The 25,397-nt window shown below is 43.1% G+C and overlaps 1 protein-coding gene across 3 annotated transcripts in view; it reads left to right on the plus strand.

The window, feature by feature from the left end:
- Positions 1-1,035: 1,035 nt before the first annotated feature.
- Positions 1,036-25,397, plus strand: part of LOC126249560 (transcriptional coactivator YAP1) — a 364,909-nt gene continuing 340,547 nt past the window's right edge. Inside the window, exon 1 of one of the 3 annotated variants that reach the window (XM_049951227.1) lies at positions 1,036-1,710. In XM_049951227.1, the coding sequence (XP_049807184.1) occupies positions 1,178-1,710 (533 nt within the window). In that variant the 5' untranslated portion in view covers positions 1,036-1,177. The remainder of the gene's footprint in view (positions 1,711-25,397) is intronic. The other 2 variants (XM_049951240.1, XM_049951234.1) reach the window with 2 other exon arrangements.

Here is a 25,397-nt window from a genome sequence, read left to right on the forward strand (position 1 = left end):
TCGCAAGTATTGTGAAACTGGTCAAAACACAAGGTGGTTCAAAGTGCACACTAATTTTTTCTAAAATGTTCATCACATTACGCAAATACTGACACACTGATAGATCAATAGATTACATAAATGTCCATAATCCTGCTCTTCTTTAAACAGCATGGGGATCTTCCGAACATTAGTATCGTTTTTTCGTCTGCTTTCTGGACAACTTTTCTTCAACGACAAGAGATTATTTTATTCTTTGGCGAACGTTTTATTACATCGTTCCCGAACTGCTATCTTTAAGACGAATCAGTAGCGCACCTTATCAATCATTGTACGAGATCCTTGCGTTCGTCAAGAGAGATAATATTGTGAGAGGGTGCATCTGATGCTTTGAAATATTTCTACTTAAGTTTTCCAGTTCTGAAGATATATTGAGTAAATGCCCAATATTTATCGATCTTCATTTCTGTTCGGCATTAATCTTGTTATCAAGGTTGTTTTGGCTAGCTAATGCAGCACTTGTTACTATGCGAAATCGTTTTCTTATCGTAGTATACAGCTGTCCGTGTCTCTAAAAGAAAGTACACAAAGCGTCGACATGGGTATAAACGTAGCTCATTATCTGTGTAACTTTTACACGTCCGTAAAATAGCAGTGTGGCTCTTAAAAGTATACATGATTAAGGGAAATAATGAAGCTGGTGCAGAAACAAACATAATAATGTTAAAAGCAAAGGTATACTGGTGAGGAAACTTCCGTGGTCTGAGCAATGCTTCGCAAGCTGATTTGATATTTCGCATGGCTTACGCGGCCTCAGTACGTCTTCTGCTACCAGTCCTACGTAAGCAGGCGTCGTCAACGGAGACAGCTAACCAGAGAGGGCGCTGGCGCGGGTGCGCGGGCGGCGCAGTTCGCCCGGCCGCCGCGGAGCGGCGCCACCAGCGGCGAACTACATTCCTCCGGCGGCGGAGGCAGACGGTAGCGGGAAGGAAGGCTGGCTGGCATTCCTGCGCGCCTTGCTGCTCGCCCGCCGACAGTCGGCCGAGCGCAGTGCTACGGTGTGGTGTGGTGTGTATGTGTTCGGGAGCAGGGGCGGTGGGGGTTCGATTTTTTTTTTTTAATTGCTTTTGTCGCGACTCTCGCCTCCGCTCCCGTAGCGGCTCCTATCCGTAACTTGGCTTTCGACGGGTAGCCGAAAATGGCTCAGAACATTAATCAGGACGTGGACCAACATAAAAGCAATTTGGTAGTGCGGATAGACCAAGACTCGGACTCCGACTTGCAAGCCCTTTTCGACAGCGTGCTCCGACCGGACAAGAAGCGACCGCTGCAGGTGCCGCTGCGTATGCGCAAGCTGCCAGATTCGTTTTTCACACCCCCTTCCACGGGCTCGAAGTCGCCCTCAGTGTCGTCCATCTCACACAGTCGCGACAATTCCGCGGACTCTGCATTCGGGACGGCGTCGGTGGCCGCCGGCCCCACGAGCGGCGGCAGCGGCGGAGGCAACGGCGCCTCGGGGGCGGCCGGAGGCCTGCAAGTGAACCACCCGCGTGCGCACAGCTCGCCCGCGTCGCTGCAGCAGACGTACGCCTCGGCCCAGCAACAGCAGCAGCAACAACACCAGCACCTGAAGCAGCGCAGCTACGACATGACGCCCGTGGACGAGTTGGGCCCGCTGCCGCCGGGCTGGGAGCAGGCGCGCACGCCCGAGGGCCAGGTCTACTACCTCAAGTAAGTGGCAGCAGCTGCCGAGCCTCCCTGCGTGCCACCTGTGCCCTTCACAGCCGTCCCCTCCTGCCGTGGTTCATCCACCTTGCGCGGTGCGCACCGACAAGTGCCTCCCGGCCCTGGCGTGCTCATCCACAACAGTGTCGCTCTGACGTACACACTTTACGGAATACAATAAATTGATGTTTTTATTCAGTGGATTTCTCATTTTTTGTGTGAGCTGGTTCTGGAATTTGGTGGCTATAAACACCGTGGCACATCAACACGCTTTATTGCAATTGTTTATTTTGATGGTCTCATTCACTATTTTGAAATCGGACAACACTTCTAGAGTTCATCATGTAATTTTCCGTTCTCAGCAATTAGCGTTTAGAGTCGATGAGGTCATTTATAAGGTAATACGCCAAACAAATTCAGTGCAACATTTGTATTGTAAAACGTGCGTATTTTTCGGTATATAACTCTTAAAACGTGTCAGACAGAAAGTATCTAGTATGTCTCGTAACACAAATTAACGTACTAATTGTAGAAAGAGAAGGAACTGACACACTAGGCAACTAAATTCTGCTATGAATTACATAATGTACTGGCCTGACATTGGCTGCAACAGGATTTATGTCAAATGAGCATCACTTGCACAACACCCCGTCCTCACCACCCCCATCCGAATAATACTCTGCCGCACCTCATCCGATCACGGCTGCAGCCGAGTCGTCATGCAATGTAAATTCTCTTTTCTTATCTGTCCGCGGGTTTTTCACTTTTTTTTGTAGTAGTAAGTTTTCGTGGTATATTTTGGTTTGTTTCTTACTCAAGTTCGATACAGGTAAACGAAACTATCGGTTAGTTTCATTCATGTCTAAAGACTTCGATGTATGCCAGTGTCAGTCTGCTTTTCCTTTTCGCTCTATTCTTGACTGGCTCTGGCAACTCATCTAGGCGCAACTTTATTTACCGAACTAAAATTCATGATAATATGAGCTTCCAGTGCCCTTCACATTCTCATGTTGTGTTACATGTCGACTTGCCTCTATTTCCGTAGTTTAGCTCGTGCGATAAGATGACCGGCGTTACTGCTTCCTCGGGGCTGAATATGAAGTGTTTGACTTTTCATAGAGATGGATTTCCTCTTAATGTAATACGATCAAAATTAAAAGAACAAAGTCAGTAATTTTGTTTCTGTAATCCTACAGTGGAGTACGAACAAAAGGTTCTTCTCCTGGTTGTGGAGTCGCATTTCACTTTTCAGATTTAAGAAAAAGCTTTCTAGCTTTCTGTTAGGTGTGGGCAGGCCTCTCTGTGCTGGTATTCTCAGATGGCACTGCCCTCGTGCTCAAGGCCACGTCGTGGCAGATGCTAATCCAAAGTCTGCTCACCATTATTTCCACAGTTCAACCAACAAATGTATAAATATCTTTGTATGAGGAGAAACCACAGCTGTGACGATATATTTCAGTTGAAAACGGCACCGGGTGCGTCAGTATGACTTGTTACTCACGATTAATATCATGACAGGTAACAAACTGTTGACCTAAAGAAAAACACCAATTATAATTAGAACTATCGTAAAACCGAACTGATAAAACTGTGACTCACATGTGAGATACACGGACCTTTCAATACATGTTGTATACACTGCGCATTTTCTTATCTCTCTTGGCACTATTTCGCCGCTTGATTATGTATGAATCTGTTTCGTCCTTCGCAAATTCCGTCATTACTGGAGTAAATTTATTCATTAATTTTATCATATGGTCTGCTTATTTTGTTGCTTCTACAGTCTCTATATTGCCAGGTTAATAAAATGTGCACGTCTCCGACCGAGAGTTATCCGCCTGCTCAGTGCTAGTCAGTTTTTTATGTAATAGATCCAACATATTATAAACTTTTCATTTAATATAATTTTAAAAAATATTCATACTAGATTCTGAACATTTCCGTCACACTTAAACTTTCAGCCCTCTTCCTTAGCTAAAAACTAATGTTATAAGAAAATGGAAGAAAGCTACTTCTTCTTGCATTAGTCTGCATTTTCTTTCAACCCCAGTGCTGAAGATTGTGAACTACGTAGGATATGAAACAGAAAATGCTATACTACTTTTCACACTTTGACACTGGTTTGACGTTAGTCTCGCTATTCTTATTCACTGCTCCTTTCTAGTCTTGCTCGCTTCTCCATAAGCTTAATATAATTACTAGCCCAATAATTTTCCAATCTATTCCTGAAATGCAATATCACAGTGAATCGTTAACCCTAGCACTATTAACGTACTATATCTTGCACGTTCATTCTTGTTTGGTACATCATTTTTTCTGAACCATCTGCAGTGTCCTCTGTTCAGTACTGTCTTTTGCTCAGTCTGCCGGCGTATCATCCAGTACTCCAAGCAACCTCTTCTCCCTCTGCCAATCTGACCTTCGACTAACTTTGTTATTATTACATATATTTCTTTACTATCGTGATTTCACCTATTTATCTAGTAATATTTCACTAGAAAGTGTGTCAAGACTATTCATTCTCTTAAGTTTCATCATTTACATAAGAAAATGTCAACACCGCTATACGTGTACCTTGTGTGAAATTTGACAACTTTAGCTCCATAATGCATACGACATGAAATGTGTAAACGCCGTCCTCGTAATAGGAGTGAATATGCATTGAGGCTCTTCAGTAGTGGTTATTACTTGAGAATTGCATAATAGCCAAAATCGGGACCATAATTATTCAGTCAAGGAGAGGGGAGGGGGAGGGGGGGGGGAGATATGCTGTCGTTTCTGAAACACTGCTGAATGATGGGTGAAAGTAAAAAGAAAATAAAAACTTTGTTCTGTTGACGTTGTAAGTCACTTGTCTGCCTGTATTGGCATTTCAGTTACACGATTCTAAAGACTCGTCTCTTGATGCCCACAAAACCAATGTTGACGGCTTATACGCTTGGTTTTTTTCGACGAAAGGTGGTCAAATTTCCTCTAGTACCCTGTTCTTAATTGGTCGTTTTCAATAAAATCTACTTCCACTGAGTTTTCTAGCGGTTACTCTACTTCACAATTTGTGTGAGTAAAACGTGAAACTGATTGTAGTAGGTAGTTCTCGCCTGTATGCGCTGCCGCTTACCACGATGCTGCTTCCTATTTTCGTGGGACAACAGTTGTAGGCAGATACTGCAAATGTACTTGAGTCTTTTGTGTGGGTAACAAGCGTATTCGTTACCCAACAAGATCGAGCCATCTGTTTGCTTTTCCTTTCCATTCATTTCTACCGCCGTCGCAATTTATAGTGGGAGTTATTTAAAGCGCAGCCTCCGTGTCAGTCGACGTCGCACATCCGGGCAGCCTCTACACACACACACACACACACACACACACACACACACACACTGGAGAGCAGTAACACATTTGTTGACGGCAGAGTAAAAAGCGAGCGCACTTGCGGGCACGGCATATGCTCTTCACGAGGGTGCTTTAAAAGGAAAGTGAGGGAAACTCTCAAGCAAGACCGCTATCAAGTATATAACAGGAATAAGGCAAGAAGGCGGTAAACAGTAGGCGTCGCAACACTTAGGCAGTGTTCGTTGTGCTGGGAAAAACTTCGCCAGTGGCAAACTACGTCTTGTGGTGCGTTGTAGTGTCCCGAAGTACGTAACAACACTGATAAGTCAATTTTTGAATTACAGCTTTTTAAGAATTATACAGTGGGCAAATAGTTTCTTGATGCAAGAAAAATGGGTGGCGTCTCATTCATACAGGCAGATAGGACACGCAGATTTATTTGTTCGTCGGGACAGTTATTTGACAGTTGAACACGAGAAAAAAGAGTTTGGAACTCAGATAAATCAATGTTTTAATCTTGACCTACCATTCACTTACTCAACATAACAGGTACTTACTTTCTCCTGACTCTTGGTAACAGAAGACAAAACTATTTTAGGAAAATATTTTAATTTATGATGATAAAATTAACGTTAGCGTCTACAGAATGCATGAGAAATACGTGCTGTACTCGACAGGTAAATTACTTAATGAAATGACTTCTTCTTCAGATAGAAATTATTTAATGTAGCATAGCAGTTCCTACGGTCCTATCCAAAATATAACAAAATACAAGTGAGATATTACTTAGAATTTCTTCTTAAGCAGATTAGAGTCAATCGTATTCTATCTCTGAGGCGATAATACCTACAGCATACTTTCTCTTGGTACAGTTACCGTTTTCTTCCCATTACGTATTCCACCAGCTTAAAATTTTCTGTTTGTAATTCTACTGTTATACCTCATGTTAACTCAGTCACGTCACATTCATTGACAGTTTTTTTAATATGATTAGGCTACTATAGTTCATGACCGATATAGGAAGGCCGGCGTGATAGCAGAGCGCGTTAACGCGCCGCTTCTGGGGTGCGGGGAGGCGTGCCTGCCCCAAATTTAATCCGCCTCGCTGATTAACGACGAGGGCTGTGAGCTGGACAGCCCGGATATGGATTTTAGGAGGTACGCTACATCTAATAAGCTAAATACTGGCCTGGACTCCACGTTCCATACGCGATGCACTATGCAACTCTTTTTTTTTTGGCAGCTGGTAAAAAGGCAACGCATATACCACACAAGTTTCCACTGTCGTATTCTGGCGAAAAATCTTTCTGAATTCCTATTTTGATGTCGGCAAACGGAACGTAACCTTTTATTCTCTCTCATAAATCAATAAATACCGTTAGAATGAATTAGTCCCGTCTTTGAATCAAAGAAAACAAACATCTGATATAGCTAATTCTGCATTTAAATACTGTCACACCTGATGATGATGATGATGATGATGATGATCCGGTCACCACAAGACTGCTGGAAAAATTCACAAATAAGTGATACTGAATTATGCACGTTCAGTACTTTTTGTTTTAATAAAGAAAAGGAAAAGGCAAGCTTTTAAATAGCTGAAGGTAATATTGCTAAGCATTATGAGATGGATTCAACATTTAAAATCGGTAGTTGGAAACACTAATGGCAGGGAGTCGTTTATCGGGATGAATCTGAAAAACTGCAGTGCAGCTGTAAGGGTCGTTAGTAATCCTGGAGCACAGACAGCAAACAATGCACGAGTTCACAGATGCGATGCTAGAGCAGCAGTAATCCTGGAGCACTGACAGCAAACAATGCACGAGTTCACAGTTGCGATGCTAGAGCAGTAACAAGGCAATACAGACCGTAAGGAAATGTAACGGAGATTACTAGGAGACATAAATGCGGATCCTTCGAAGAAAATAAGCAGGGTTCGCTTGAAACCTTTTTTGGAATGTTGTAGAAAATCAGCTCTCGAGGAAGATCGTGCGATAATTCTGCTGTCTCCATCGTATATTTCGCGAAGAGAGAATGAAAATAAGAAAAATAAGATAGATTAGAGAATATAGCGAGGGATATCGACAGCCATATTTCATTCGCTCGCAACGAGCGTGGTCAGTAATATCTGGTTGAAGAACCCTCCTCTATGCCGTGTACAGTGGCTGGCAGAGACTACTAGCTGTTGAGCCTCTTCCGAGGCCGGGGAAGGTGAAGGTGAACCATTCAAACAGAATCTTAGTAAAATAGTGACTTGCCACGCAGTTAGCTGGTCACTCCTTCATCTTTATTTCGTTTCCCATTACTCATATCGGATTCTGCTTTGGGCGGAAGTGTTAAATTTTTGGAAGGAACAGCCGGTACTACGCGGAAAATTAGAATCACACTTTAACAAATTTTCATGGATGACGTTGCTGATATTTTTGCTGCAGTTGGAAGAGAGTACGAAACAGTAACTGGTAAAGAAATTTTTTTTGCGTACTATGAAATATCGGTTGCTATATTAATATAATTTCTGTCGAAGCGCGCTGCTTTTGTCGTATTCAGTCCTCATTGCTCGGCAGTATTCCACACATGTACAGCAACGTTAAGATAACAGCCCGACGATGAGAGTCTTCACCATCGAAACTCGTTCCTGTACTTTGCTTCCAGTGTGTTGAAGGCTACTAAACTGTGATAAGCGGCTATTCTAAAAGAAAGGAGAGAAAACTAGCGGAAAATAGCTTAAAAGTAGCTGACCATTGGTAAGTTTTAAGTGTCAAAGGAACTGAAATTTTGAAAATACTACATTCTACTACAAGTTGATAAAGACAAGTTGTAGATCTTCTCTGGAGTATTAAGCAGATTTACTGAGCGTTAGAATTATTAACAGGACGACAGCTCTTTTTACGTAGTTAATGTGACGGCGTCAAAACCTCCAGCTGCTCAACCTATCACCAGGTAACAAAGGTGAAGACGAAAGATGAGGAAATACAAAATACAAATTGTCGGGAGTAACTGCGTCTATATAAGTGCTATGGTCTCTGGAGGACTGTGAGAACTCGTCCGGAGCAGCCACCGTAGGCAGCCTTAGCTAGCGAACGAAATATGTAAAGTTAATTATCACAGAAATGCTTCATGTCATTAAATTTGAAATGGTTGTAATTAATTGAAATGTTCAATGAAGGCACTCTTGAAAGCTACGGTTGGTAGCGTTAAGAAACAAGTGAATACCGTTCGGTTCTCATACAATGCCTTACGACTTCTGTTGGAACAGATACTGCCGTCAGCCATTATCTCAAACGTCCTCTTAAGCAGTCCGTACACGTTCAAATAGTTTGGCTAACTTTACTAGGTTTGTCAAATATTTGTCAAGCATAGAGCGCGTTGACATGTCTGAGAGAAATTTTGATTAGTGTTTGACAATAATTCTGATTAATTGTATGGAAACTGCGAGAAAAGATGAAAACAAAATAGCATTTGTCACCTGCTGAAATGGCAGAGGCGGTGCTTCTTTCCCAGCCTTAAATTACGCAGGAAGAGGTTAAGGAGAAAATCAATATTCCACATTCAACATACAAGTGGGAGTGCAATGAAATAAATAAATAATGTTACCATCTTGTAATATTTTAATGAGCTGTCATTAAAGAGGACTAAGTAGAAGTGAATAAATTTCGCTTAATAGTGTCTCCTTTTTCAATGTGAGAGCGAAATAACTCACTTATTAATAGCTTGACGGTCCACTCAGATAATTAATGTAATTAACAGAGTTTGAGTGTAATATTTCCTTTAGTACTTTTTCTGTCCCAGTTTAAACCATTCCCTGGGCCAGACTCTTGTTTTCTTTTTCTTCCTATACACAGTGCCAAGATCATTGCAGGTATCGCTTTGATTTAATTTCCCACTAATGTGAAAATAGTTCATGACACGAACAGTGTCTGCTTCAAGAGTGAGGTTAAACTGCCAACTTCGTTGGTACATCATGAAATTCTTCTAGATAAGCTTAAGAATTGTGGTATGAGTGGGACAGTGCACAAATGGTTTAATTTATACTTAACTGGAAGGCTGCAGAAGGTTGAAGTTAACAGTAGAGATAGTCTGCAAAAACCAGCAGAGTCCTCTAACAGGGGAGGTATCAAGAATGGTGTTCCACACGGTTCAGTCTTGGGCCCGTTAATGTTCTTAATATATATTAACTACTTGCCCCACAATATTCATGAAGATGCAAAGTTAGTTCTTTTTGCTGATAATACAAGTATAACAGTCACCCCCAAGAAGCAAGAATCAGGAGAGGAAATTGCAAATAATGTCTTTCAAAAAACTATTAAGTGGACTCTCACTAAATTTTGAGAAAACACAGTTTATACAATTCTGTACAGTAAATGGCATAACACCATTGATAAATATAGACTATGAACGGAAGTTTGTTGCTATGGCAGAATACTCAAAATTGCTGGGTGTGTGAATCGATGAGAAACTGAATTGGAGGAGACACATCGATGATCTGTTGAAACTGTTCGGTTCAGCCACTTATGCTATTATGGTTATTGCAAATTTTGGTGATAAACATATCAGTAAATTAGCCTACTGTGCCTATTTTCATTCACTGCTTTTATATGGCATCATATTTTGGGGAAATTCGTCACTAAGAGAGGAAGTATTCATTGCACAAAAAGCGTGTAGTTACAATAATAGCTGGAGCCCACCCAAGATCACCTTGCAGACATTTATTTAATGAACTCGGGATATTCACAACACTTTCGCAATACATACAGTCACTTATGAAATTTGTCATTAATAACCCATCCCAGTTCAAAAATAACAGCGAAGTGCATAGCTAAAACACTAGAAGAAAGGATGATGTTCACTGTTCTGGATTAAATCTCACTTTGGCACAGAAATGAGTGAATTATGCTGCCACAAAAATCTCTGGTCATTTGCCAAATAGTATTAAAAGTCTGACAGATAGGCAACCAACATTTAAAAGCAAATTAAAATAATTTCTGAATGACATCTCCTTCTACTCAATAGATGGATTATTAGATATGAAGTAGTAACGGTAAAAAAATTATTTTGTTTAAAGAAACCTTCTGTTAAAGTGACACGTTCCACGTCATTACGAAATGTATTCATGATCTATGGAACAAGGATTAATGTATGTATGTATTTATCGGCTTGTTTAACAAAGCCATGGCCGCGCGGAGTGGCTCCGCGGTTAGAGGTGCCATGTCACGAACTGCGCGGCCCTTCCCGCCGGAGGTTCGAGTCCTCCCTCGGGCGTGTGTGTGTGTGTGTGTGTGTGTGTGTGTGTGTGTGTGTGTGTGTGTGTGTGTGTCGTCCTTAGCGTAAGTTAGTTTAAGTACTGTGTAAGTCTAGGGACCGATGACCTCAGCAGTTTGGTCCCTTAGGAATTAACACGCAACAAAGCCATGAACAGAAAAGAGCGAATTTGACAAGCATTTCTGTCTGAGGGGCTGCTCTTGGGTGAATGATTCCTGCTTGATTCGTTCTTCTGTTCACATGTTTTAATAGTTATGGAAAATGTGACTGGTATTTCAATGTTTTATCAGAGAAATGTATGAAATGGCAAATCGAAGGTGTGTCTATATTACGTTGATGCATAAGTTGGTATCGTTTTTGTTTTGCATGTTGGTATTCCGGTTGCTATGGGTTTATTTATGGATCGTCATTTTTTTTTCTTGTAGTTCACTGTTGCTCTTTGAGTTTGCGCGTTGTCTCTTTGTCATCCGGATATAGTGAATGAAGCTGTAGACGCAAAAAGATGGAGAGCCAAGTGGAAGAATCGGGACATTTCCAACATATTCTTCTGCTTGGGTGACAGAAGTGGAGATAGCTAGAAACATTTGCGTCGTATATAGGGATAATGCCATTGGAGAAAGGACGGCAAGAAAATGGTTTTCGCGTTTTAAGGAGAACCGTTTAGGCGTTAGTGACTCTCCACGTTCAGGAAGACCTTCGGGGTTTGATGAAGATAGTTTAAACGCATTGATCCACAATAATCCACTTCAGTGTTCTCAAGAACTGGTGATTGTGATACACTGTAATCATTCCACCGTCGTAAAGCATTCGTATGCAGTGGGGAAGGTTCAAAAATCGGCTGTAGCCTAAGTGTGCCGCAAGCTCTAAGCCAAAATAACACAAATCAGCTGGTAGCTATACGTCCATCTCTGCTTGCTGCTCATAAGTAGACTCGTGAACAGCACCGACCATTCTTATCCTGCGTTGTGACCAGGAACTAGAAAAGGTGTCCTTACGCTAACATAAGGAAGAGAAAGGAATGGGTGAGCCCAAACAAAACAGCAACTCTTAATACAAAGATCTGCCCATATCTACAAAAGATAATGTTAGGCATCTGGTGAAACAGCAACGGTGTAGTGTACTACAAATTGCTTCCCCGAGGTATAACCATCAGTGGTGACATTTGTCAACACCTGAGACGTCTTGCAGACGCAGTCCAAGAACAACGACCAGGAAGACTGCGTGAAGTGATGCTACTCCACAATAACGCCCGCTTGCATTCTGCTAGACTGACCAAAAACACTATACACTAACTGGTTTGGGAAGTCCTTCGCACCAACCACATTCACCTGATCTCGTGCCGACAGATTTTCACTTTTTCCGCTCTCTACCGAACAATCTTCAAAGAACTTTCTTTCCGGATGAAAATGCGCTCCGAACATGGCTCGATGAGGTCTTCGCCTCAAAACCAGGTGATTTCCAACGTCGCGGAATTGAACAGTTACTCAGCGTTGCTGGACCGTTCTCAATAATGCAGAATATTTACTTACGCACCAAGCCAATAAAAGAGGGGCATCATAAAGTTTGTTTCAGGGCGTTGCTGCGGCGTATATGCACCTGGACTCCGATTCGGGTATATAAGTAACGACATGTACTCAACGGATTGTTGTGCATTGTTTTTCCGAGGTGCGTGCGGTAAACGCGGAAACGTGAACTATGGTGGTGATATTACCAGATGCGTCCCAATAGGACCAAAGTGCTGTTATTCTTTTTTGGTTGCCGAAGGGGAAACACCGGTGGACATGCTTCTGAGAATGAAAAATATGTATATGGTAGCACACCTGTCGAAAATCACTATTGTCCAAAGGTGCGATAAGAGGTACTACTGATTAATGATAACACACTTCTCCAAATCGCAAATATCGTAACGTAGGAGTTAACGCCATCACCAATGGGAGACAGTCGAGCACCTGCTCTGTGGTCGAAATGGTTCAAATGGCTCTGAGCACTGTGGGACTTAACTTCTGAGGTCATCAGTCCCCTAGAACTTAGAACTACTTAAACCTAACTAACCTAAGGACATCACACAAATCCATGCCCGAGGCAGGATTCGAACCTGCGACCGTAGCGGTCGCGCGGTTCCAGACTGAAGCGCCTAGAACCGCTCGGTCACATCAGCCGGAGCTCTGTCGTCCTGATGTCCCACCATGTGATTATCACACCTTTGTTCGCTTAAAACAGGCCTTGAGGGGTCGACGACTTCTGTCGGACGAGGAGGAACAGCAGGCAGTTACGCACTTCTTCACGCAGCAGGACGCGGTCTTTTACCAAACCTGGTGCGTCGATGGGACGATTGCCTCAGTGGTCACGGCGCCTGATTCACGACTGTACGGCCTTCGAATGTAAACTTTTTGATCGGGCCCTTACATTTTAAGATACGTAGGGACCACCCAAAAATTCCTTCCCCACGGAAAACATGAAACAATTTTTCGAGTAGTTTTGTGGAAATTTGGGACTGATTGTGTGAAAAATGTATCGTCTACCTCAACGACATTACTATTCTGCCGGAAGCACAGTTCAGTAGGCCTGCGTCTTACTCTGACACACACAGACGTCACGTGTACCCAGCTGTGGTGACTGGCGCAGGAGTGTCGAGTTTCGAGGAGAGTGACCGGCACCGCGGCGGCAGCTGCCGGTGTCCCGCCCGCACGGCCACACCCACACCCACACGCCACGTGTGTGACACCTGTTGCTCCCCGCTGTTGCGCGCGAGGTAGGCGGCCTGCGCCTCGTGTCCCCTGGTCGTCGTCCTCGCCTCGAGTGCATCGCTCACACAGGGGCTTGCGTTCCGGGGGAGCGTCGAAAATGGCAAAATCCGCCAAAATACCCATACTCTTACACAAGCAGAGCAGCTGTCATCTTGCACTGAATTAAGGTCATATTGCATTCATTAAATATTCTTAGTCATCGCAAGAATGATTCTTTTGGTAATATTATAAACTGAATTGGAATGAATATGCAGAAGAAATATGTTTATCTGGCACTTAGAAATATGGACGTCCGATTTTTCCGGATACCTTTTTCAAAAAAAAAAAAAAAAGACTAACAGTGTGCGGTACCCAGTTGGTACGGAAGGGCACACAAGGCGTGATGAAAAAGTAAAGGACCTTCTTTTTTAATTTCGTGGGCATCATATATCCGATTTTCTATTTTTTATCTAGTTTTTGTATGTCCATCCTTTTGGCAGGAGGTCTTTGGGACCTACAGCCGCCTTATGATTTTATTTTATTTTGTTGTAGCCAATTTCAGCGCTTCATTGCGCTATCTTCAGGTTGTAGTTGATGCGAAACTGATTGATACGATCCCTATGCATATCGCATCAGTTGTAGCGTAGCTGGATACGCAGAAAATGTCACCACTCTAACCATCAACTGCCAACTGACTGGAAAACATTCAAACATTTGAATGTTTCTCTAGTCAGTGGGCAGTTGGTTAGAGTGCTGACACATTTTCTGTGTATACAGTTACAAAAAAATGGTTCAAATGGCTCTAAGCACTATGGGACTTAACATCTGAGGTCATCAGTCCCCTAGACTTAGAACTACTTAAACCTAACTAACCTAAGGACATCACACACATCCATGCCCGAGGCAGGATTCGAACCTGCGACCGTAGCAGCAGCGCGGTTCCGGACTGAAGCGCCTAGAACCGCTCGGCCACAACGGTCGGCTATGCACTTACACTGGCAACTGACGCGATATATATAGGGATATTATCACTCCGTTCCGCATCATTTATAACCTGAAGATGCTTGCTTGCATTGAAGTGCCGAAACTGGTTACAACAAAATAAAATAAAATGCTAACGACGGCTGTAGGTGTTTCATTTTGTCACAAGTTTTTTTATCTTGTTGGTACACATGTCTCTGATGTATGTTTGCATTTTCAGATGTTTAAAATATTTTGTTTACTGTTGACATTCGGAAAGATCATAGTCTACGTGTTTTTGAGTGATGGGCGAATTTTTGCTTTCGAAAAACATAGATCAAAGAACTTGCGTTAAATTTTGTTTGAAAAATGGAATAAAGTGCAGCCCCGCATTAGAAATGTTGGCAGTGGCTTTTGGCGAATCTACGAGGGTGGTTTGAGAAGTTCTCGGAATCACCGCGAGAAGTCAGCGCTAGCGCAACGAGTTCTTCACGTGATATTCATTGGACGCATGCCTGTAAACACATCCCACGTCATTGATCTTGGAAGAGAGCTGTGGTGGTGACGTGGCTGTGTTGTTGTTCTCGTGTAGTGATTTGCAAAGACGGAAAAAATAGAGATTCGAGCAGTGATTAAGTACTTCCTAAAGAAAGGTATGAAAGCAAAGGACATTCACGCAGATTTCCACAATACACTGGGGAACTCTGCTCCATCATATTCAACTGTTGCCAAGTGGACAAATGAATTTAAATGTAGTCGGGAGAGTTTAGATGATTATCCGCGCAGTGGTCGGCCAAGATGTCACTACTCCAGAAATTATTGCAAAAGTGCGCAAAATGGTCATGGGAGAACGCCGATTGAAAGTGTGTGAAATTGCTCACACATGCCAGATGTCATCTGAAAGGGCGTGTTACATTTTAACTGAAGAAATAGAAATGAAAAAATTATATGCCTAATGGGTGCCACGACTCTTGACGCGCCCGCAGACAAGTGCCGTAGCCAAGGCAAAATTACACGAACTAAGGTATGAACTGTTGTGATACTCGCCCTATTCGCCTGATATGGTTCCATCAGACTTCCATCTCTTCCGAAAACTGAAAATTCTTCTTGGTGAAAGAAGATTTTCTTCAAACGAAGAATTGATAGCCGGAGTTGACAACTATTTTGTCAGCCTGGAGGGAACTCATTTTCGATCAAGGTCCTGGAACTTCGTTGGGTGCATTAATCTACAAGGCGACTACATTGAAAAATAAAAATAGTTTCAGTGATGTACTTTTTTTCTGTTCCGTTTGGAGAACTTTTCAACAACCCCCGTGCTGTAAGACAAGAGTTTACCAGTGGCACAAACATTTCAAAGAGACTCAAGGCGTTGAATATGACGACTGTCCTGGGGCACATCAGTTATTGAAGGCAATGTGGAAGAAGTAAATTGTCGTGGAAAATCGCCGACTTATCATTAGAGAGGATGCTCATATCGGCATATCCTTTGACTCATTACAAGCACTTTTTCGGATGTTTTTGGCATGAAAGGTGCAGCAAGCAAAGTTTGTTCCGAAATTGTTGAATTTCCAACAAAAACGGCATCGTGTAGACGTCGCCCAGGAGTTGCTGATGAAGTCGACAACAATCCAGAACTTACTCAGAAGGTGATAACAGGTGATGAAACATGGGTGTACGGGTACGACGTTGAAACCAAGGCCCGATCGTCCCAATGTAAACTGCCTGAGGAGCCTTGACCGAAACAATTCGACAAGTTCGATCACACGTGAAGGGTCTTCGCACTGGTTTTTTTTTTTTTTTCGATTATAATGGGGCAGTGCATCTGAGTTCCTGCTTTATGGCCGTACGGTCAATAACGAATAATACCTGGCAGTTATGCAACATTTGCGTGAAGTAATCCGAAGAAAACTGTCAGAATAGTGGCAGAACCACTTGTGGAAATTACATCACGATAATACCTCGTCTCACTCTTCAGTGTTCGTTGATGACTTTTTGGCAAAAATAAAATTGTTGTCTTTCCTCAGCCAACGTATTCGCCGGACATGGCTCCCTGCCAGCTCTCGCTATTCTCGAGGGAGAGGAGAACCATGAAAGGACGTCGTTTTGCCACCACTCATCAGATAAAAAAAGGCTTCAAAGATTGGAAAAAGCGCTGGCACAAGTATATTTTATCTCAGGGGGATTACTTTGAAGGGGACGGAGTTGATGCAGTTGAATAAACAGATTCTTCACAAACACCAAAAATTGTCAGTTACTTGATCACACCCTCGTATGTTCAGTTGTTCAGCTGGCGTTGCAGGTTGCATAGAGCTCGCCGGACCCACGCTTTCAGTCATCGTGCCTACGGTTGATGTTATTTTGTTCCCGTATTTTGAGAGTGCGTGAGTGAAATGACTTCACAGCCAAAGAAAGTGGTTGTTCCGATGGAGCATTTCCGTTTAGTATACGTAATGGATTCTGTTGGTCAAAAATACTTAGATGGTCGAATCTTGGTTGTAGATAACTGTATGATACACTCTAAAAGGGCTTTCGGAAACCCAGCATGACGGACTCTGTATGTTTATCCACCACCTAAAAGCTGTCATCTGAGAGTAAACAGAGTTGTGTTTGACCTCTGTTTGTAACTATTTTGTGGAACAGTTTTGTTCCTACTCTGTCCTCGTCTCTACTTTTTTCGGGTCCAGGAAACACTGAACATAGGATTCCGTTCCTTCGTGACAGTGCAAGTGTAATACCTAAACCAGTGGCTCTAATATGGTGGTGGTAAGTTCCTATGGGACCAAACTGCTGAGGTCATCGGTCCCTAGGCTCACACACTACTTAATCTAACTTTAACTTACGCTAAGGTCAACAGACACCCATGCCCGAGGGAAGGACACGAACGTCCGACAGGGGAGCCGCGTGAACCGTGGCAAGGCGCCCCCAGACCGCGCAGCTACACCGCGCGGCATGGCTGTAACACCAACCGAGCTCGCGCAATGATTCACACACACTTCTCATATCCGGGACGACAGAGATTCAAGTCTCCGTCCAATTAGGTAACTGTAGATTTTCCGTGATATCTCCAAATCGCTGAAGACAAATGGCAAGGTGCTCTCTGAAAGGGCTGATGTTCTTACCCAGTCCCAGCTTGTGCTCCGTCGCTAAAGGCTTCATCGTTGATGAGACGTAAATCTCTAACCATCCTTCCTGTTTACTAATTACTATCCATGTGTTACACTAATAGTGGGAGTTATTCTATTTGTGATACGCGACTCGATATACTGGGAGTTTTTCTTTTTTTCGGGCTTAGGAGAGACTCCAGTTCCAGAGAGCTACTTAATAATTCTTTGAGAAAACATTGTCCTTCACCTAATCTTTTGCTTTCTCTCTTAACAGAATTAATTACAACGTTCCAGTCGTCTGCAAAAAGTACTAACTCAGCTTGATGAACGTTAAGTGGTAGGTCGTTCATATTTATAGGATAAGCAGGAGTGGACTACAAATTGAACCTTATGAAACTCCACGATTTTTCTCCTGTCATTAAAAGTTTCTCTCTTTCCAGAAAAGTTTGATTTATTCAGCACAACCTCTTGTCAAGCATAGTTTAAAGCATTTGTGTGTAAATCCAGTGTAATAAACGTGCGCTTTTTGAATAGTGTATCATGAGCCCCACAATCAAACGCTTCGGACAGATCGAAAAAAAAATACCAGGTTCTTATTCAGGGCTAAGTACTTAACTACGCCTTTTATAACACGCCAGAGGAAGGTAAACGCAAACTACGGTATTTCGGCAAGGACAGCATTAAGGATTCCCGTTTCATTCTCAAAGCTCGTACAGAATAAAAACACTACTGGCACTTCGTCTAGCTAAATTATTACTTGGTGTATTTATAATTCCGTTAGTAATATGACCATAAACGTCATTCTTCCGCAGTGACACGTTCGTGATGGTAAGAACTTGAATACAGCTAGTGTAGTTAGTTTCTATCGGCGTATACTCTTGTTGTGATTGGAAGGAAGCTGAAGCGTGTAACAAAAAAGCGGACACCTGGTTAAAACAGGAGCTAAACGGTGCCGACAATGTTGCCGTCACCTCCTATTTGACAACAAACACTTTTTCCCCCGTGAACAAGTGCAGTTGGAAAAGTAGTTGATGGATGCGGGTAGGCGTGCACTGAGACAGAGGCGTGTGAGCGGGCAGTGGTTGTGTTTACCTGCGTGCAGGGCTGAGCTGAGCGCAGCTGAGGCGAGCAGCCGCCGCCGCCGTCGCCGCCTTGAGGAGGCTGGCTGGTCGGCGGGCGCGCTGTTGCCACGTCGCCGCATCTCCGCAGGCGCCGCCGCCGCCGCCGCCTTCCGCCTCGCACAAGGTACCGCCCGGGCGGCTGGGATGGCGTCTGCTACAGCCTCCTCTAGCGCCCTTCGCGCCCCATACAAAGTCTATCAAATCGTGGAAGTTACCTGTTTTATTCTAATTTACAGAAAAGCAATAACAGCTTACTCATCTAGTACTCGGTGATGGCACCTCGTATTGTCGAGATATTTTTCTCTCTCCTACGCTGCTCTTATCGATATTTAGTCAGCATCTGCCGTAAAATATCTAGGCGTAACTATCCAGAGCGACCTTAAGTGGAATGACCACATAAAGCAGATGTTGGGAAAAGCAGATTCATCGGAAGAACCTTAAGGAAATGTAACTCATCCACGAAAGGCGCTTGTTCACCCGATTTCTCAGTATTGTTCATCTATCTGGGATCCCTGTGAGGTAGTACTGATAGAGAAGATCCAACGAAGAGCGGCGCGTTTCGTCACGGTGAGAAGTTTGTGGCACAACTTGACTAGAAGAAGGGATCGGTTGGTAGGACATGTTCTGAGGCAACAAGGGATCACCAATTTAGTATTGGAGGGCAGCGTGGAGGGTAAAAATCGTAGAGGGAGACCAAGAGATGAATACACTAAACAGATTCAGAAGGATGTAGGTTGCAGTAGGTACTGGGAGATGAAGAAGCTTGCACAGGATAGAGTAGCATGGAGAGCTGCATCAAACCAGTCTCAGGACTGAAGACCAGAACAACAACAACAACAATCGTTTAACCAGCGAGAAAGCGTTACGGAGATGCTAAACAAACTCTACTGGCAGACGTTACAAGAGAAGCTTTGTGAATCACAGGGAGATTTACAACTGAAATTTCGGGACAGCACATTTTAGGAGGAGTCGGACAACATATTACTTCCCCCACATACATCTCGCGTATTAATCACGAAGAGAAAATTCGAGAAATTAGAGCCAATACAGAGGCTTACCGACAGTCATTCTTCCCATGCACTATTCCCGAGTGGAACAGGGTTGGAGGGATCAGATAGTGGTACCGAAAGTACCCTCCATCACACACCATTAGATGGCTTGCGGAGGATAGTGTAGATGAATACTTCTCAGTTACTTTCTGAAATCGTCGTGCTATACGTAAGGCCTGTAGTTTGTCCCTCACACAACTAAAACTAATATTACGAGCGAATTGTTCGATTGCATTTTCCCAAACTTACCTTTCTCTAGTCTTATTTCCCTGCCTTTATTGATCGTAAAGGCCATTAGCACTTGTATTTACCCTTTACCCCTAGATTATTAAACCCTCGTAAAATTTAAGATTGAAGTTGGTACCAATTCGCTGTTTGCCCCATTCTGGAATTGTCAGTATAGGGAAAGGTTTCCAAAACTGTGTTCTGCGGAAAGTGAATTGTGCCCCGCGAAAAACTACTAACAACATGGCGTTTTCTCCGATATTTCTTGTTATTTTTCTTAAATGATATTATTATTATTTCTGTTATTAATGATGATTTTAAATTGAAGTAACCACTGAAAGGAACAAGTTTTTGTCATTATTAAAATAAAATTTATTAGTTTTATTAACCTTCACAATTAACAAGGTGCTCCATCAAAGTACGAGGATTCTCAAAGCGGTCCGTGTGAAGCAAAGTTTGCGAACCCCTGGTATATGATGTAAAATAGGGCATTTTGTCCTTATTTTGTATGTAACATGCCACTGGGCGGCGTGTAATTGTAGTTAACAGTGCACATAAGTTATGATCTCCTTTGAATTAGATATGGAGTAGTGAAATTTACGATGGTTTAGTGTCGAGTGTAACACTTTCCCCCCTTCATTGTTCTGGAGTTAATAACTCTTCTGCCTCTAATGACCTTGACGTCGACGAGAAGTCAAACCCTAATCTTCCTTTTTTTTAAAAAAAATCTTCATTTCCCATATTTACGTAAATGTCGACAACAAAATACAAGAACCCAAATTTTCAAAATAGACGTTTTTTGTAGTTCATTTAATGTGAAACAGACACCAGTAGTTTGTGTCACTTTTCGTCGGAAGACAGTTTTTCAGGTGGATTACAGCGTGTTCAGGAAATGTATATTTTGTAAAATACCGACAGAAAGACTTTCTCACAAAAAATGGTTCAAATGGCTCTGAGCACTATGGGACTCAACTGCTGAGGTCATTAGTCCCCTAGAACTTAGAACTAGTTAAACCTAACTAACCTAAGGACAGCACAAACATCCATGCCCGAGGCAGGATTCGAACCTGTGACCGTAGCGGTCTTGCGGTTCCAGACTGCAGCGCCTTTAACCGCACGGCCACTTCGGCCGGCACTTTCTCACAAAATTTGTTTTTGTGAAATAACCTCAGCGAATGGAATCACAGAACTCGAGGAATGTATACAACACACTGATTCTGTAACTCTACAGGGACGTTACAAGACTCCTTAATGTCAGCTTCAAAGTTTCGAAAAGAGAGAGGCCATTAGTGGTCTTTATAATCCAAGCTCTCTTAACCGTGCAAGGCAATAACACTTCAGTAGTAGCCTTGTTTGTGACACCGACGACATTTAATGGAAGGACAGAAAATCGTGCAGTACGTAGTAGCTACTCCAAATCAGAGCTATCTTTAGTTTTCATCGGACAGTAAATATACTTTTAGATTAAGATGAAATCTGCGTTTCTAAATGTATTCCGAAAGTGGCAACCTTAAGTGTCGCGTCTGATAATAACCGAGAAAATCCACGAGCAAAGCGGCTGGCGCAAAGTCCATACAACGTATTGGATTCCTTGTTCTGTGCCTTGGTGCCAGACGAGAGATCATTACCGTCATTTAAAAAAAAATGAACATTGAGCATGCAGTCAATTCGAAGACCGTCTTGGCATCACAAGAGTGATTATTATTAAATTTTCGCTCCTTCAGAGGACCCCCAAGAAAAACGAGTGATTGTAGGACAAAGAAACTTCGTGGAAACATTTGTAAGGATATGCGGAAGAGATTAATGAATTAACCAAAGAAATGTATTTTACTTTCCACAGAAGAGCGTACCTTCAACTGCATACCACGTTTACGTTCCAGGTTACAAACGTTGACGAAGGTAATGACCGTCTGTATCCACGAAATCCCGGAACCGTTCTAGGGACAGCTCTACTGCTGCCCGAGACCCTCAGACGTGGCGTTGGCTACCGCCCTTGTTTTGCTCACCTTCAACGTCGAACGACTGTTACTATCCCGTTGATAAGCCGCTCCTTTAGGTAACTCACAGCCAGAAATCCCACAGGTTCAAATCTGATGATCTTGAGGGCCATGCAGTTTGGAACGATAGGCCAATGATTCGGTTTTCTCAAAATGTTACGGAGCACCGCAAAGACAATTGAGTACAAAGCACCTCTGTCACGTAGAGCAGGGATCAAATGTTGGCGAAGCAGATTACTGTAACGTGTGCCGTTCACACTGCATGTCCTCGGTCCTTGTCAGAGTTCCTTACCAGTACCGGTGCGTAACGACAAGTTATGACAGTAACACTGCTAACAACCCAAATCGAACAGCGCACTATCTGAACGTCATTCTATAAAGTTGAACACTCATATGGTAAATGTTTTCCGTCTACACAGGATCAAGCAGCGAAAGTTTAATTATAATCACCCTGTGTTTTGCATGTGTTTTCTTGGTGTACACACACATGATGCTGTTTGAGTTTACTTTGGGCTTTGATGTTTAGCATCATAACCTCCCTACTTTTTTTGAATACGGATGTCTGCATCTGGCGGATTTTGCGCTTTTGCTTTATTCCGAATTCTTCAGTTTTGGATCTACATCTATATCCATACTCCACAATCCACCGTGAGGTGCTTGACAGAGCGTGCGTCCCATTGTACCAGTTAGTAGTGTTTATTCCCCTGCCGTCCACGTATGGAGCGCGGGAAGAATGACTGAATGGCTCTGTGCTGCGTGCAGTAATCATTCTGATCTTATCCTCACCTTCCCTATGTGAGCGATACGTAGGCGGTTGTAGTACGAGGGGAACTCAAAAAAGTAAAAGGACTTTTGCAGTTTCTCGCCGTAGGGCTTGGTAACACTGCTAGTATCCAGGACTAAAATATTGTCTGCATCGATTCTATATGTGTCACTCTTATTCCCGCGTTAGTCGTTCTAGCAGACCGTGATACATAGCAGCTCGATTGTGGATCTGCACCAAAGAGGATACGAGGGCAGTGACTCACCTTCTGTTCGTGGAAGGTGCTAAACTACCGGAAATTATTTGTCGAATGCAAGCGCAGTATAGCGACAGTTATTTATAACGAAGCAAGATCTATGAATGGATAGAGCGCTTCAGACAGGGATGAAGGTGATTAGGAAAGATGGGGCAGGCCATCGACGTCATCAACAGAACAATTTGGAAGCCGTTGAGGGTATGGTGATGGAAAACAGACGAGTCACAGTGGACGAAGTCGCTAATACTTTACGTAAGTCATGGTTCAGCGTATTCCATCGTACACAACCGGTTAAATTTTCGGAAAGTGTGTGCGAGGCGGGTACCGAAAAAATTGCCAGTGCAGCATAAGGCGCAAAGGATTGGACACCTCTCGTAAACATTTGGCCCGTTAGCATCGCGAGGAAGATGAATTTTTACAGCTACTCGTTATTGTAGAAGAAACGTAGGTGAATCATAACGAACAGGAAAACAATGCTGCGAGCATGGTTTGGAAACACCTGTCATCACAAGTTAAGCAATTTAAACGTTTTCCATCAATTGGTAAGATTATGCTTACACTACTCTGGGACATGGAAGGTGTGTTAGCCATTCAACAGCCGCAAACAAAAACTTGTGAAACGTCGAACAAAGTGCGTTGAAGTGCAGGGAGGTTATTTGGAAGAATAAGGTATGTCTCGGTTTCCCAGTTACGTATCATCAGAAATCTCTCTCTCTCTCTCTCTCTCTCTCTGTCATTATTCCGCAAGCAGATATTCGACTGTAACTAATTGGCAGAGTACCTCCGAGTGCAGAATTGGTAAAGGAACTACCAAAAACGAGGAACAGCTGCTGCAGATAGATACTGATACTCAAGCAGTGACGACGAAATTCACGAAGGGGTCCCATTTTTACAGTGTTTGCGCAGACACTGTGCGAAAACTTGTAGAGGGCTGCCCACGCCGAGTACTTAGCGAACGGTGCTGGGTGACAAGCGCAGTACTGAGAGAATCGAAGTACACGTACAATACAGTGAAATACGGTTGCCGACCGTAAGGGGACTTGGCGTAGTATGACATTCCGGTCACCACCTCTCAAGTCTCTAATGTTCCATACTTTATCACCCTTTAGATGGCATAAGTTCTGTCATGTAATTAATTTCATGAACAGCTCGAAGACCATATCAGCATCCACAATACATAGCGCATCAAATGCAGAATCTCTCAGTTAAATTTATCTTAGAAAAATGGTAAATACGACGCCAATTTGTCCTTTCGATGTTAAAATTGTTCTCACAGTTTGATGTCATGATCCACCAAAAGAGTTTCTGCAGTTTAAAATCACTAATTGTAATACCTGACTGAGTAATAAACTTTTATACCTGAGTAATAAACGTTTACTGTTTTGATGTTCAAGTATTGCGCGTACTTAACACTGCTAACATTGAGGATCCTGATATTTTACTCCGTCTAACTGTGCAAACTGTTCACTATTCGTTGTTATGCTGGTCTCAGTATTAGATATATTTTTCTGTCAGTTATCGAGTCATTGAAGAAAATGAAAGAAATGTTAATATCTACGAGGTGCATTCAAGTTCTAAGGCCTCCGATTTTTTTTCTCCGGACTGGAAAGAGATAGAAACATATGCGCATTGTTTTAAAATGAGGCCGCGTTCATTGTCAATACCTCCCAGAGATGGCAGCACCGTACGGCAGTTGGAATTTTACCGCCAGCGGCGAAAATGAGAACTGTTTTAAATACTTAAAATGGCGATGTTTTCCTTACTTGAACAGCATGCAATCATCCGTTTTCTGAATTTGCGTGGTGTGAAACCAATTGAAATTCATCGACAGTTGAAGGAGACATGTGGTGATGGAGTTATGGATGTGTCGAAGTGCGTTTGTGGGTGCGACAGTTTAATGAAGGCAGAACATCGTGTGACTACAAACCGAAACAACCTCGGGCTCGCACAAGTCGGTCTGACGACATGATCGAGAAAGTGGAGAGAATTGTTCTGGGGGATCGCCAAATGACTGTTGAACAGATCGCCTCCAGAGTTGGCATTTCTGTGGGTTCTGTGCACACAATCCTGCATGACGACCTGAAAATGCGAAAAGTGTCATCCAGGTGGGTGCCACAAATGCTGACGGACGACCACATGGCTGCCCGTGTGGCATGTTGCCAAGCAATGTTGACGCGCAACGACAGCATGAATGGGACTTTCTTTTCGTCAGTTGTGACAATGGATGAGACGTGGATGCCATTTTTCAATCCAGAAACAAAGCGCCAGTCATCTCAATGGAAGCACACAAATTCACTGCCACCAAAAAAATTTCGGGTAACCGCCAGTGCTGAGAAAATGATGGTGTCCATGTTCTGGGACAGCGAGGGCATAATCCTTACCCATTGCGTTCCAAGGGGCACTACGGTAACAGGTGCATCCTACGAAAATGTTTTGAAGAACAAATTCCTTCCTGCACTGCAACAGAAACGTCCAGGAAGGGCTGCGCGTGTGCTGTTTCACCAAGACAACGCACCCGCACACCAAGCTAACGTTACGCAACAGTTTCTTCGTGATAACAACATTGAAGTGATTCCTCATGCTCCCTACTCACCTGACCTGGCTCCTAGTGACTTTTGGCTTTTTCCAACAATGAAAGACACTCTCCGTGGCCGCACATTCACCAGCCGTGCTGCTATTGCCTCAGCGATTTTCCAGTGGTCAAAACAGACTCCTAAAGAAGCCTTCGCCACTGCCATAGAATCATGGCGTCAGCGTTGTGAAAAATGTGTACGTCTGCAGGGCGATTACGTCGAGAAGTAACGCCAGTTTCATCGATTTCGGGTGAGTAGTTAATTAGAAAAAAAATCAGAGGCCTTAGAACTTGAATGCACCTAGTAGCATTTGTAAACAGCGGTACG

Source organism: Schistocerca nitens, chromosome 1 (assembly GCF_023898315.1).
Source record: "Schistocerca nitens isolate TAMUIC-IGC-003100 chromosome 1, iqSchNite1.1, whole genome shotgun sequence".
NCBI lineage: Eukaryota > Metazoa > Arthropoda > Insecta > Orthoptera > Acrididae > Schistocerca > Schistocerca nitens.